The following is a 14,129-nucleotide window of genomic DNA, read 5'->3' on the forward strand; positions in this document are numbered from 1 at the left end:
GGTGAAATAACACCACAGTTCTTTCTCATTTTTGAGGGCCAATATTAATAATGTGGAGAAGGAATTTAAGTATTATGCTTGAAGCAGGCAGTAACTTGCTTCCGGTTTGGTTTTATTTTAAACACCTCTGCATCAGAGGTGAAGATCTGATTTGCTCTTGCATGTCAGTGAGCAGTCCCTTGTTCTTTATTTCTGCGTAAATATCCCTGACAAGAATCTTGTAAACTCTGTTTAGAATTTGGAAGAGAACGTGAAAGACGCTGAGAAGTCCGTGTTTCTGGGAAACTTGAAATGCCAGTTATATCTTTGTTAATTTCTAGTATCCAAATCTAATTTATTTGGCATGCACTTGCATGAGTCTTTATGATTAGAACTGTAGAATCACAACTGAAGAACATGCCTGGAAATTTCTTCAAAATTCTCTTTATTGTTTTGTCTAGGGTCCTTTGGATCAGTTTGTGTATCTACTATTTTAAGAACACGTAACCATAGCATGGCTCAATTTGTATAAACAAAAAGTTTCATTTGTATAAGTTGGTATCTCAGCATCAGCAGTGTACATGCCAGGTGCTGACCTCGCTCCTTCCTTTTCACCTGAATATACGCAAGCAAACCCACATAGTTATGAATGGCTTGGAGAATACAAACAAACTCTGGCAGCAAATTCCTTCAGGCAGCTTAGAATATTGGGGGCATGCTGTAGCTAAATTCATGTTGGCCGCTAAGTATCTACTTGTGAATTGGCTAAATGAACATCAAAAGACTTACCAAAGATCACGATCTTATGAAAAATTGAAGGCAGAGCTAGAAAGTATCTCAGATGATCAGTGCTTATCAGTCCTACCTACGCTCTGCCAGGAGGACCCCTCTCCACGCTGATGTCAAAGGGAGACCCAGTCAGTCTCAGGTTTGCTCACTGGCTGCCCTTTTGCTCCCCCTGGTGTTTGCTCCACTGGCAGTGCAGCCCCCATCCCCCTACCCTTCTGTTGGAACTGAGTCACACAATGGAATTGGTTTTGGTTAGAAAAGTAGAGCAGTTGTAAACACTTCCACTATGAATATGTTATTGAAAAACAAACTAATTGTTTTGGAAACCTGGATCATTCTTTCCTAGAGTCATAAGATGATCTGTTTTCACCCATGCATATAAGCAATAATAATTTGCTTCTATGCAGTGCTACTGGCATTCATGTGGAAACATGTTACAGAGGAGAAAGGTCTGCTCTGAACCACCAGTAATAGCCTTCATGTGGGAAACCAAGATCTGTGTACTTGAAACTCAAATTCTGGCAAGTGCATAGGAAATGGGACACGGAGGGAGAGACTGGGGGTGGGATGCATAGACTGGTGGAGAGGGCTTGAGATTTGACATGTCCTGTTACCTTTTAAAAAAGCAAGAAAGAAGAAAGAAGTCCATATACTCATCCAATTAGCATTATTTGTTGATCACCAACTCTCCACCAGATCCTGTGCTAGACACAAAAATGAATAGGTCACAGGCTCAACTATCCATACCAGCACACTTCAGTGGTAAACAGACAATTCCAGTGTTGTGGGTTGGAGAAGGGCAGAGAGATATGTAGGCTGACAAGGCAGAAATGACAATGGATTCCTAACTCCCCTGAGGGCTGGTAGAGAGAAGAGATTGGTAAAGACTGCTCCAGGGAGAGGAGACCAAGCTGAAGGCCCAGCATCATATGGAGGTCAGAAACAGCCATGTTGTGCTGGTGGTGAGAACTACAGGGAGTACATGGGCTCTTAGGGACAGAAGAGAGAAGCAGGCTTGGAAGGCAGATCATCTTCCTGGATGCCCTTGCAAGCCACTCTATGAAAATTAGACTTCACTTAAATGAAATCATAGGTACCACTTATAGTACAGACAAGGCCCTGTTCAAAATGCTCTTGTTTTTTTCTTGTTTGTTTGGTTTTTTGTTTGTTTTTTTTGTTTTTTTGAGACGGAGTCTCCTGCTGTTGCCCAGGCTGGAGTGTAGTGGCACAATCTTGGCTCACTGCAACCTCCACTTCCCAGGCTCAAGCAATTCTCCTGCGTCAGCCTCCCGGGTAGCTGGGATTACAGGCACGCACCACCAGACCCGGCTAATTTTTGTGTTTTTAGTAGAGACGGAGTTTCACCATGTTGGCCAGGCTGGTCTTGAACTTCTGACCTCAAGTGATCTGCTCGCCTTAGCCTCCCAAAGTGCTGGGATTACAAGTGTAAGTCATCGCACCCAACCCAAAATGCTTCTTATGTGCTAACTGTTGTAAACCTTACAACCCTAAGTGATAGATAACTGTGTTCCCATTTTACAGATAAGGAAATGAAGGTACCTCCAGTCACATGTGCAGAGCCTGGATTCAAATCCCAGTCTGGGTCTCCAGAAACACTAGCTCTCACCCCTGTGCCCATGATATGCAGCCATTGCAGATAGTCACTGTAGAGAGATCACTCCAGGGCCTGGACTTGAGGGTGCGAGGGATGTACTTCAAGAGGTGAGGGTTACAGGTCCTGGGGAGAAACAGGGCTCCCAGGGTGATGGAGCTCCCAAAGCGATGCTTTGTCCAATCCCAGGCAGGCCATTCTCTAGTGACTGGAGGCTTGCTCTCCTGCTGTTTGAATTTTCTCATCAGCATAGGAGAGGGGGATGATGTGGTGAATGGGGCCTGGGGCAGGGCTCCTTGAAGGGCTTTAATTTTCCTTCCATGGATGCACTTGTCTGGCTCCATTCTCAAGGTCAACGCAGCATGGTTCTGGCCTGGAAATGCCTTCTCCAGAAATGAAACTTGACTTTCTTCCCCTTGTATTTGCTGTCTGACCTATTCCTTTTTTTCTAAATATGAATGGACAGCTTTTATTCTCACAGTGCATTATCAAGGCATGCACAGCCAGGTGTACGTTTACAAAACATGTCTGTGTGACAGACAGTCTCAGCGCACCCTCCCTTTCCATCCCAACCCCACATTGCTCATAGAGGCTGTTCAGAGAGGGCTTGCACTGGGCCTAGCCACAAGCCTACATGACCCTGCCTCCCTGCCCTCTCCACGCAGGTGGCCTTTTAACTCTGCAGACTAATACCACCTCCAGAGGAATTACACTGCATTATCTTTCTGTGCCCTGTGCCTCGTGAAGTCCTTGGATGGTTTAGAGCACAGCTCCACAATAAGACAATGGGCATTTAAATGCCGGGATATTTTCAAGGGTGATGCAATTAATTCAGATTTATTAGTCAAATAATAGGAATGCACCCACCGCTTGAGGCCCTTGGCTAGGCTGTGTCTGAGGGACGGGCAGCATGGTTTGGAGAGAACTGGGATTGAGGAGTGCTGGCATCACACTTCCTCTCTGGCTTGGGGCTGACTCCCTCCCAGCACCTGCAGTCATCTCGCTGTCTGGAGTCTCCTCTCACTGTCTGCAACCGGAGGGTTGCCCTAGCTTGGCAGTTGGAACAGTGAGATATAAGCTTACCCTGAGACTTTCCAAGGCCCTTTCGGGGGTCCATTAGAAAAAACTATTGTGATAAGTGTACTCAGAGTTCTTTTCCTTTCAGTTGTTGACGTTTGCACTGGTGGTACAAACACAATGATGCATGAGACTGGGGCTTCTTAGCACAAGTTAGGGCAGCAGAACCCAAAGCTCAACTTTTGAATACAGGTGTTTTTCAGATTCAGTGGGACACATGGGGAAATAAGAGAAAAGCACTTATGTGTGCCACTTCACAAAGGAAAAGCCCTTGGGTAATTGTATTGTGAGCCAAACTAGCCACTTTTTTCATGAAATACAATTTTAACTTGAAAAGAAATGTTAATTATTCAGACTTGGATATTTGGCAGATATATTCTGAAAAAGGAATCAAGCGAGCCTGTCACTTTTAGGAAAATAACTGATAGTATTTGTTGCCAATGATAAAATTCAAGCTTTGAACCATGAACTTGGAAGTTTTCCAGACTTTAAAAACTGGTGAACTCCGTGGTGATACTAATCAATGTGGTGTTTCAATTCTTTTTTTTTTTTTTTTTGAGATGGAGTTTTGCACTTGTTGCTCAGGTTGTAGTGCAATGGTGCAATCTTGGCTCACCGCAACCTCTGCCCCCTGGGTTCAAGCAATTCTACTACCTCAGCCTCCCGAGTAGCTGGGATTATAAGCATGCACCACCACACCCGGCTAATTTTTTTTTTTTTTTTGTATTTTTAGTAGAGACGGGGTTTCTCCATGGTGGTCAGGCTGGTCGAACTCCCAACCTCAGACGATCTGCCCACCTGGGCCTCCCAAAGTGCTGGGATTACAGGCATGAGCCACCATGCCCAGCCAGTGTTTCAACTCTTTATAACAAAATGCATCACTATTTGGAAGATCTGAATAACATATATATATATATATATATATATATATATATATATATAAAACTTATATATAACTATGCCTAGCTGATAGTTTCATTGTACAATATTATACAATTATGGATGAGTGAAAGATCCATTTTAAGAGAAAAATAGACCACAAGTTTTAATGTAACAGAGGACAAAAAGTTCATTGATAGGTTTCAGATTCCAAATTATAACCAACCCTAAGAAACTAGCCCTTGTAGAGTTTTGTTAGGTATCAAAGAAGAATATTCACAGTTCTTTGGAAGGACTCTTTAAATAGCTCTCTCAATTCAACAATGTGTCTGAGCCTTCATATACTTCAAATAAAACAACATATTGCAACAAGTTGAATTCAAAAGCAGATATGAGAAACCAACTTTCTAAAAAACCAGCCTTTAAAGATACTTGCAAACATTTAAAACGGTTCCAGTCTTCTCAGTATTCTTTTGGTTTTTGAAAATATGGGGGTTTTTTAAATTGAAAAAAAGCTATTTTAAAATAAATTAATAGACATTTTAAAATTCCCTGTTTTACTTTCTAGTATGGTAAATATCAGTAGATATATTCCATATGCCTAAAAAGTGTTTGGATTATCAATAAATTTCAAGAGTCTACTGTTTTGGGTAATCTAGTTTTTCTACCTCAAATATTATTTGAATTTTTTGACAAAACATTATTCAATAAAAATAAATAAGAAATCTATTACCTCAATAAAGTATGAACAAATCCTTAAATTGTGAATTAAAGAACTGGTTTTAACTTGGAGGCATTCATGTATTTTGGCATCATTTACACAAAGAATAGATCCCCTTGAATCTAGAGATTGGCAAGTTTTTTACAGAGCCTGGTAGTAAATATTTTTGGTTTTGTGAACCGCGTCTCTGTCTCTGTCTCAGCAAGTCAACTCTGCAGTCATAGACAGCATGTACAATGAGTTACGGTGGAACTTGATTTACTAAACCAAGTGGCAGGGCCACATTTGGCCAGAAGGTCATAGTTTGCCAACTCCTGCAAAATTTCCCCTAAAGGAACATTGCAGGGTTTTGATGACATAGCCACCTACACTTTATGCATTCACGTATTCCAAAAGTGAATTAATTTTGGTGCTAAAGCTGGAATTTGAATTCTTTTAAGTTTGGGGTTTGTCAGTGAAGGCACCTTTTTAAACATTGTTGTAGTGGGGGCATGCGTGGTGAGTTTCTGCTATTTGGGGAGCAAGAAGAAGACTCCAAAGGAGCAGATAGCAGGGACTCAGGGAAGAAGGCAGCTGCCTCAGGCACTTGTGCGGGCTCGGGGACTATAAATGCAGCTCCCCTTGGGCGTGACAGACATACCTCTTTTCGCCTCTCCCTCACAGACAGGCACTGTCCTTGCTCCAGGCCGAGCTTGGAATCTGCATGAGATATTTAAAGCTAAAGATGGCCCTTAGAAAATTGCTTTCTTGCCCATTGACTCTGGCTTCAGGCTGGTTTCTAGGAATTTCAAGACGCATGTATGTTTATAGGCTGCCTTCTGTAAAGGGAACATATCCCCTAGTCCCAATGCTAAATCAGGTGAACCCACTTTCCTGTGCCTCCCGCTCGTCACCTCCTTGCCAGGCTCCAGGATAGGAGTACCTTGTTTTCATCCAGGACCTCCCAGCGCAGCATTCAGAGAACTTGGGCAAGTCGGGCTGTCAAGTTGAATGAAGTGAGATGTAGATTTATGTTGCATTCATAGTTCAAGTTTGGTGAAGCATGGTGTGTGGTTATAGAACATAAGAGCGCTGGCAGCTGGTGGCATTGGTGGTCTCTCCATCTCGCCAATCCTCGGGGGCTACGGCAGTCTGGCAGGCTATTGCTGCTAACGCAGAGTGCTCCAAGGTTGCTCTCACACAGGTCTTCTTGCCATCGGCAGCAGTACGTAAGGCTGCGTCAAAGTCAGGGCTGACTGACTTTCTTTCTTCAACATTACATGCAGAATCTCTGCTTAAGGGCTGGCTTTCTTTTTAAGCATACACCAGCACCAAAAAGCAGCCCTTGCCTTCTAGTGTCTTTATCTGCTCCAGTAGAGTCTCAAGATGTCTTGGAAGCTTTGGGAGAATGGCTGCATCAGGCATGTCACTTGTAAAGAGTGTTGAAAAGGTAGCAAGTATCTCAATATCACTTAGATAATACAGTGTCACCCATAATTGAACAGATTTTATATCTATATGTATATATATCCATATTGTTGTTTCCTCTAGCCAAGATCTCATTCTCAGTGAAGAGTAAATTCTCTGAAAATCATGTGGGGATATCTTAACTTTATTGGTGGTGTATAATTAGCTTCAGGTATTGAAAGATTTGCTTTAACATTTTTTCCTAGATTATGTGATTCTACAGAGAACAAAAGTAAGCTTGTCACTTATGTGTCCTTAGATTCTCATGATGCAGTTTTGAGATTTAACTCTGCTCCTACACGTGGTTATGAGAAAGATGTTGGGAATAAAACCACCGTACGCATCATTAATTCGCAGGTAAGACAGATGGAGTGTTTTCATGGATGTATGTTTCTTAGGTTTAACTGGATCAGTGTAGAGAAATGAGTTTAACTGGATGAGTGAAGAGAAGTTACCTGGTTAATTATGACCGTGGTACTTGTTTATTTCTATCGATCTTATAATTAATAGAAATTAATGAAGAAAACTGCAGAGAAATAGGAATTTAGACATGACATGAATAGGAGGAAATGAATAAGATTAAAAAGAAAAATCAGTAGAAATAGAAATATATATATTTATAATCATAGACTTAGCATGTTGCATTTTGTGAACTGACAAAAGTTAAACTTAGAAGAAATGGCAATAAAGAAAGCAGAGGATAAAGGGGAGAAAAGCAAAGTATAAAATCTGAGGGTTCATAAGAGATCTTTGCAACTTTAGTCTGCCATTTGGAAATTTTAAAAAACGAAAAGGAATTGTTTAATTGGAAATGAAAATACCTCATTTCTTCATGTTCTTAATAAGAATGGCTTGCAAATTTATAGCAAAATTATCCTCAGAACAAACCACAACGATTTCTGGAGTTTCAAAATATGTAGAAAAAAGTGAGGTGATGAGTGATTTATGGTGAGTTGCTTACAGAACAAAAGATTAGCCTTCTGCACAGTTCACTGCACCAGGCAGCCTGCTGCCAGATAAGAAACAATTACCATATTTCCTTAATTCAGAGATGTCATTTGACTGTAAAATCTGCCATTCATTTAATAACAACTTTTTACAAAGGAGGAGGTAAATGCCACCAAATTAGAATACGTATCATCTGTAACATACATTCTAACTAAGAAACTTTAACATGTGAAGGAAAAAAGTACATCGTAATAATGGTAAAGAAAAAAAAAGCATCTTAAAACTGAGGGAAAATAATACGTTGTTTTTTCCTGAAATAATAACTTTACAAAGATGATTGGCAGCTGATATTGAAGAACTCATTTAGAACTAGGTAGGGCCACAGAGGGAAGGCTGCGGCTGGCACCCTGGAGGCTCCTTCTGAACTCACTTCATCCACACCTGCAACTCTGTCTCCAAATTGCATGTGAAGGCAATTGTAGAAGAGGTTGTGGGGCTTGAATTAGCTAGGGAGTTGCATCCTTCAGGATCTGGATTCAATACCGCTAGACATGAGTACATTGCTGGTGAAAATGTCAGAAGTTGGGTTTTTTTTTTTTTTTAAAAAGTAATTTCCTCAAACATTCTTTAAGTGCTTCTGCATGCGATGCCTGCCTCTCTCCCTCCCCCAGAAGAAAATACAACATCTGAGCCACCTTTTTCTTGCGCTAGTTCTTTTTAATTTTCACCTCTTTTTAAAATGCAATTTTTAAAAACCAAACCCTGGCTTTGAAATGGTTTTTTTATGTGTTTGCAGATTCTGACCAACCCCAGCCATCACTTCATTGACAGTTCACTGTATAAAGACGTCATTTTGGTGGCCTGGGACCCTGCCCCATATTCTGCAAATCTTAACCTGGTAAGTGTTTCCCTGGATTCGCCCACCCCAATGGTCAGAAAATAGCTTTGACTAATTAATCATAAGAGCAAGGCAAGGATTAAGCTTTGACAGACAATGAAAGTACCCATCAATATCAATTTAATGCATGTTTGTGAACACCACATTGATACCCAGTTATAGTAGCACACTTGTGAGCATTAGTCATCTAATGCCAAAGTGCTTTTGTGCAGAACTGGTGGGCAGGGCAGCTGGGTGGGGGAAATGTAGAATATCTAAATATTCAGAAATTTCTAGTTACACTAAAGGGTTGAATGATTAAACTCAGAATTGTTTCGTTGTGATAGGGCTACATTACCTTTCAAGTAGTTGGAAGACCTTTTGAAATAAATTGAAAGTGATGGCAGGAAAATCTCAACTTTGTGAATCCACAGCTCATTTTTATTTAAATGGGGCCTGTTCCAGGCTCTTCTTGAGTGTGTTCCTCTTTGGCCTCTGCTTCTGAATCTGTTTAATTTTATGCAATAGGGCTGAAACAAGTTTATTACTAGCCATAAAAACACAAACAGGTTATATTTGGGACATTCTGGTAAATCATTGCCTGTCTAAACAAGCAGCCAGCTACTTTTGGTGAAATTTTTCATGAAAAGCCAGCATGCTTGTTTTTCAATGAGGGCTGGAAAAGATGGATAGTATTTAGCCTAGTAAGAGATGCTGTCAGTTCTGTAAATGAGTGTCTTTGACTTGTTTAGTCAAGACCAGAGAGGATGCAACCTTCTTAAGATGAGTGTCAGGGAAAGATCTTTGCTTCTCTGAGAGGTAACCTCCCAAGATAGAAGCGGCTCCTGGAGAAGGAGCATTTTGGTCACTGTTGACCTTGAGACTGAGGCTGGACATTTACCTTGTATGATTACTCACCATTCTTGACCAGGCATGCAAGTCAAAATCACCTGGAGAGTATTTTTCAAAATCTGTCAGAGCCCCATCTCCAGAAATGTAGGATATATATAGCCTCAATGTGTATTTTTTGAGAGGGCTCTTTGATTCTCATATGTACCCGCCACTGAGAATCAAGCATCAGATGGGTGTTTGAACTTTTCGACTTCCTTTACAGCCTGAGGTTCCCTGGTTTTAAGCTCTCACAGCTCTCTTGCTATTTGTGAACAGGCTGAGAGTTTCTAGCTATTTCTTCCTCTGTTGGAAGCAGCCCAGCCCAGGGCACAGAGCTGGCCACCCAGCAGTGCTAAAATCCCAGTGACAAGGCCGCTTTCTGTAAGGCCTTTGCTGCCATCTGAGGCCCCAAGAGGAGGGAGGGTAAAGGAGCAACTCTCCCTCTGGCCCCACATTCCTCTTGCTCCCTTGCCAGTGCTACATGGCTTGGGGCTTCGTTTATGAAAGATACTCTGGTCCAGTCATTCTCAAAGCTTTTAAAGTGACAGTGCCATTTCATTAGTGGAATATTTCCTGTGATCTTAATATATACCCATTATACACCCCCTGATGTCTGTTTAAAGGGAGTTCGATGAGCTAAGCTTCTCCCTACCCTCTCCAAATCCATGTCGTGGTTACAGCTGAGACGCTTCTGAAAACTTCCTTTTTAAAAAACATCCTTATTGATTTTTCATACAATAACATACATTGGGTAAACAAATATAAGTGTACATTTTGATGAATGATAAATTTATACACTCATGTATCTATCATCACAATGAAAAACTGGAATATTTCCATCACTCTAGAAAGTTCCTTTGTTAATCAATCCTAGTCAATCTTCCCAGCCCCATCCCAGGCCCAGGCAGCAGCAATACAATTTCTGTCACTATAGATGAAATTTGGAAAACTTAAATTTGAAATACACTGATCCAGTCCCAGGGGTCAACAAACTACACCCATGGGCCAAATCTAGCCACCAACTGTCTTCATAAATAGTGTTTTATTAGAACACAGCACGCCCATTCAGTATTTATTGTCCATGACTGCTTCCGTGCTATGATGGTACAGTTGAGTAGAGACGACCGACTCTATGACCTGCAAAGCCCAAGGTATTGATTATCGGGCCCTTTGCAGAAGAAGTATGCTGATCCATGATCTAGTCCATTTTCCTCATTTTACTAAAGCACAAAGCATTATCTCTGCTAGGGCTAGCACCCTGGTCTCTCTTTGTTCTAGTCCCCTCATCCCAATGAGGAAGTGTCTGTAGATGTCATGAGTCATGATCTTTCCCCATCCTCTAGCCCCAGCCTGGCCCCTCTGCCTCAAATCAACCAGCCATGCCCTGTCTCCTTTCACAGTTCTTTCTACTTGACTGCATTGATTTTTTTTCCTTAGTGGTACAAAAAACCGGATTACAACCTGTTCACTCCATATATTCAGCATCGTCAGAGAAACCCAAATCAGCCATTTTACATTCTTCATCCTAAATTTATATGGCAGCTCTGGGATATTATCCAGGAGAACACTAAAGAGAAGATTCAACCAAACCCACCATCTTCTGGTTTCATTGGTAGGTGTTATGTTAAAAATTGGAATGATTGGGGGGCAGACAGGATGAGTTCTAATATTTAACAAATATACAGTCGTGTTATACAGGTTGAGAATACCTTATCTGAAATGGCTGGAACCAGAAGTGTTTCTGATTTTGGATTTTTTTTTTTTTTCGGATTTCAGAATATTTGCAGATATTTAACCAGTTGAGCATCTCTAATCCAAAAATCCAAAATGCTTCAATGAGCCTTTGCTTTGAGTGCCATGTAGGCACATAAAAAGTTTTGGATTTTGGAGCATTTGAACTTTTGGTTATTCAGATTAGGCATGTTCCACCTGTATAGTAAGAGCCATTAACAGGGGGTTTTGGAGGGAAGGTAGGTTAACTAAGGAAAAAAGAAACACTTGTGTAACAGACTACTCTGAAATTTCAAGGTGTAAAAGCAAGAACTGTTTTATTTTTCTCATGGTTTTATGGGTCAGGACAGGCCTGACTGGGCAGTTCTTTCTGTTGCATATGGCATCCATGGGGGTTATCTGGTGTATTCAGCTGCTTTGTGGGATGACTTCACTCCGACATCCATCTGGTCCGTTCGCAGGGGTGGCTAAAGGCCCAGCTCAGCTGGGACAGTTGACCATGTGCCTGCACATAGTCTCTCTTGCATGGTGGTCTCAAAGTAATTAGACTTCTTAAATGGCAGCTTATGGATCCTAGGGAGAATGTTTGAAAACACAGAATATCAAGAATTTGAATTTCAAGAATCTGAATTCTTCTCTGCCACTGCCAGTTTCTTAAGGCCAACACCTAGGGACTGGTACAGCATCACATGTGCAATTCTATTGGCCAGAGTCACTACAGGGCTCACTTGATTCCAGGGGACAAAACATAGACCCCCGCCTCTTGAGGGAAGTGAGGGAGGCATGTCCAGGAATGTGTGGCATCGTGAATCTACCACCCATGCCTGTTCACATAGCTTATGCCAGGCTTGGTTGTGGAGCTGGATCTGTGACCACAGGATAGTGTGTTGTGTTTCAAGATTATGAGTAGGTACGGGCTTTGATGAGACTAGTTGCAGTACTTCATTTAGCTCTCTTAACTGAAGAGTACGCCATCTTTCATCTACAGATGGGTTTTATATAACAAGAGCATCACACTGGGCCTACGTTGTTTTCCAGTCAAGCTTTGATCCTCAGACTTTTTGGATTTTACCTCATTTCTTTATCTGTGTTTTAGCTTATCACCCCATTGTCTCTTTGATATTACCTGAGTAGGGTAATATTAAGGAATATCCTAGACCCTTTTGGCAATATTAAAACCTATACAAGAACCAAAGCGTATTGGTTTTGTCTTTAACGAACTGTAATGTTCTCTTCTCCAATTTCAATGAATTTACAACCCTTTTCCTTTCTTGGGCTGCACAGTGGTTCCCCATGAATAAAGGAAAGATTTGTGGAGTTAACACTGGTTTGGTTATGAATTCAGGACACACAGATATCCTGAATTGAAGCTTGCAGATTTTAGAGTGGGTTTTGGTATCATAATAATGTGAAATATTTTACATATAATTTAAGAACAAAATTTACAATATGATTGCATGTTATTTTCCTTAAGCTCAGCTTTTTTTCTCCCCTTTAAACTCATGCCTTTGACACTCTTTGTTTCCAAATCACTCTTTTGAAATCCTAAGTTCTTTATCTCTTGTATGCTTTCATAGGATCTTGTTGATTTAGGAAAGAAAGTATAATCTAGTTTGTCAGCAAAGGGTAAACAGGATAGAATAATGCCTAGACAGCATAATAGGATGTGACAGAATTTTAATAAAGTCTTTTTTGTATCGTCACCCTCTCATGAATTCATGTGGCTAATATTTGATTAGAGCAAAAGTTTTAAAGCACAGTTAGAGGGGCCTGTCAGATACACTTATTATCAACATGGGGTTTAAAAAATTCAAGTTAGATAGTCATAACTGAAAAAAAGTACTTTCCTATGTTGTTTTTGTTAAAAAGAAATCATGCCATATATATCCAGCTTCCTTTTAAAGCTATTTTCTGAGAATTTAAAGTTTCAGAAGCTGAAGATTATCTTTAAGCCTTCTTTGACATGAAGAAGGGGCTACAGTTTGATGCAAGAAGTTGAGGTTGCGCGGGGTGGGTTGAGTTTGAATTCCCCTCTGCTGCTTCCTAGCTTTCTGACCTTGGGCAAGTTACTTAATCCTCTGACCCTGAATATCCACAGATGAGAAATAGAAATACTAATAATCATTATTATTTTCTAACACTGTACTGACCAATATGGCTAATTATGTTTCAATTACTTCAAACTAAATAAGAGGAAACCTTTTGTTTCTCAATCTCACTAGCCCCATCTCAAATTCTGAGTCACCACGTGCTCCTGATGGCTACCATATTGGACAGTGCAGAGACAGAACAATTCCATTGTCCCAAACAGTTATGTAGACGGCACTGTTATGTTTTGCTAGTCACAAAAGGAAAGAAAAACAGCAAGTTGATGAGAAATCCCTCAGTTCCCACTGGGCAGGCTGTGCTCTGTGGGTAAGGGTTGGGGGTGGGCAAGGATAGAAGAGGCAACAGAAGATGTGGTCTGGCGTTGTTAAATTTATTTGTGGCCCTTGTGCCTTGTCATGGTGAAGCATGTGAGAACCCTCACCAAGGATGGGCAGTGGAGACAGCTTGGATGAGTTCTGATCAGAAAAACTCCAGCACCTTCCGATGACCCACGAGAACGCAGTAGTCTTTGCCCCTCCTCTTTGATCTTGATCATAAATAGGCTGAGAGCCAGAATCTGTTTTATAATTTATCCAACAACCTTAAATAGCAGTAAAATGATGTCACCCACATTTCAATCTGTCTGCTATAAGAATTTTAAAAATCAATGACTGGTTTTTTTTCTGCTATCAAAAAGTGTTCTCCAAATGCCCCCTTCGTGCTCTGAGGTCATGTTGAGAAGGTATTGACTTGTTATCTCAGCACCTCATTGTTTCCAAGTGCTCTAACCTCTAACGTCAGCTCCTGAATGAAAGAACTCATCGAAGAGCTGTTAGAAGGGATTAGAACATTTCAGTTTGCACAGTCCCATCTTCAGCCCTGGGTACACCAGTCAGCAGGACGGTCACCATCACAAAAGATCACCCTGGCAGTGTCCCTGGCCTCCGGTTGTTCTGATCCACAAGGGGCTGCACTGGAGCTGAAACAGTGTGCCCCACTTCCTATACTGATGCGCTCATTAGATACATATATATATATATATATACACATAGCTGCACACATGGTTGGCTTCATAGTGCTTTTGTTTTCCA

At 41.1% G+C, this 14,129-nt stretch overlaps 1 protein-coding gene across 7 annotated transcripts in view; it reads left to right on the forward strand.

The window, feature by feature from the left end:
- The window catches only part of ST6GAL2 (ST6 beta-galactoside alpha-2,6-sialyltransferase 2), a 92,225-nt gene that overhangs the window by 46,130 nt on the left and 31,966 nt on the right, over positions 1 to 14,129 (forward strand). For all 7 annotated transcript variants that reach the window (XM_063616666.1, XM_055241956.2, XM_063616667.1 and 4 more), the window contains exons 3-5: positions 6,763 to 6,860; positions 8,248 to 8,349; positions 10,657 to 10,831. In XM_063616666.1, the coding sequence (XP_063472736.1) occupies positions 6,763 to 6,860; positions 8,248 to 8,349; positions 10,657 to 10,831 (375 nt within the window). The remainder of the gene's footprint in view (positions 1 to 6,762; positions 6,861 to 8,247; positions 8,350 to 10,656; positions 10,832 to 14,129) is intronic.

The sequence above is a fragment of the Symphalangus syndactylus genome, chromosome 14 (assembly GCF_028878055.3).
Source record: "Symphalangus syndactylus isolate Jambi chromosome 14, NHGRI_mSymSyn1-v2.1_pri, whole genome shotgun sequence".
Lineage (NCBI taxonomy): Eukaryota > Metazoa > Chordata > Mammalia > Primates > Hylobatidae > Symphalangus > Symphalangus syndactylus.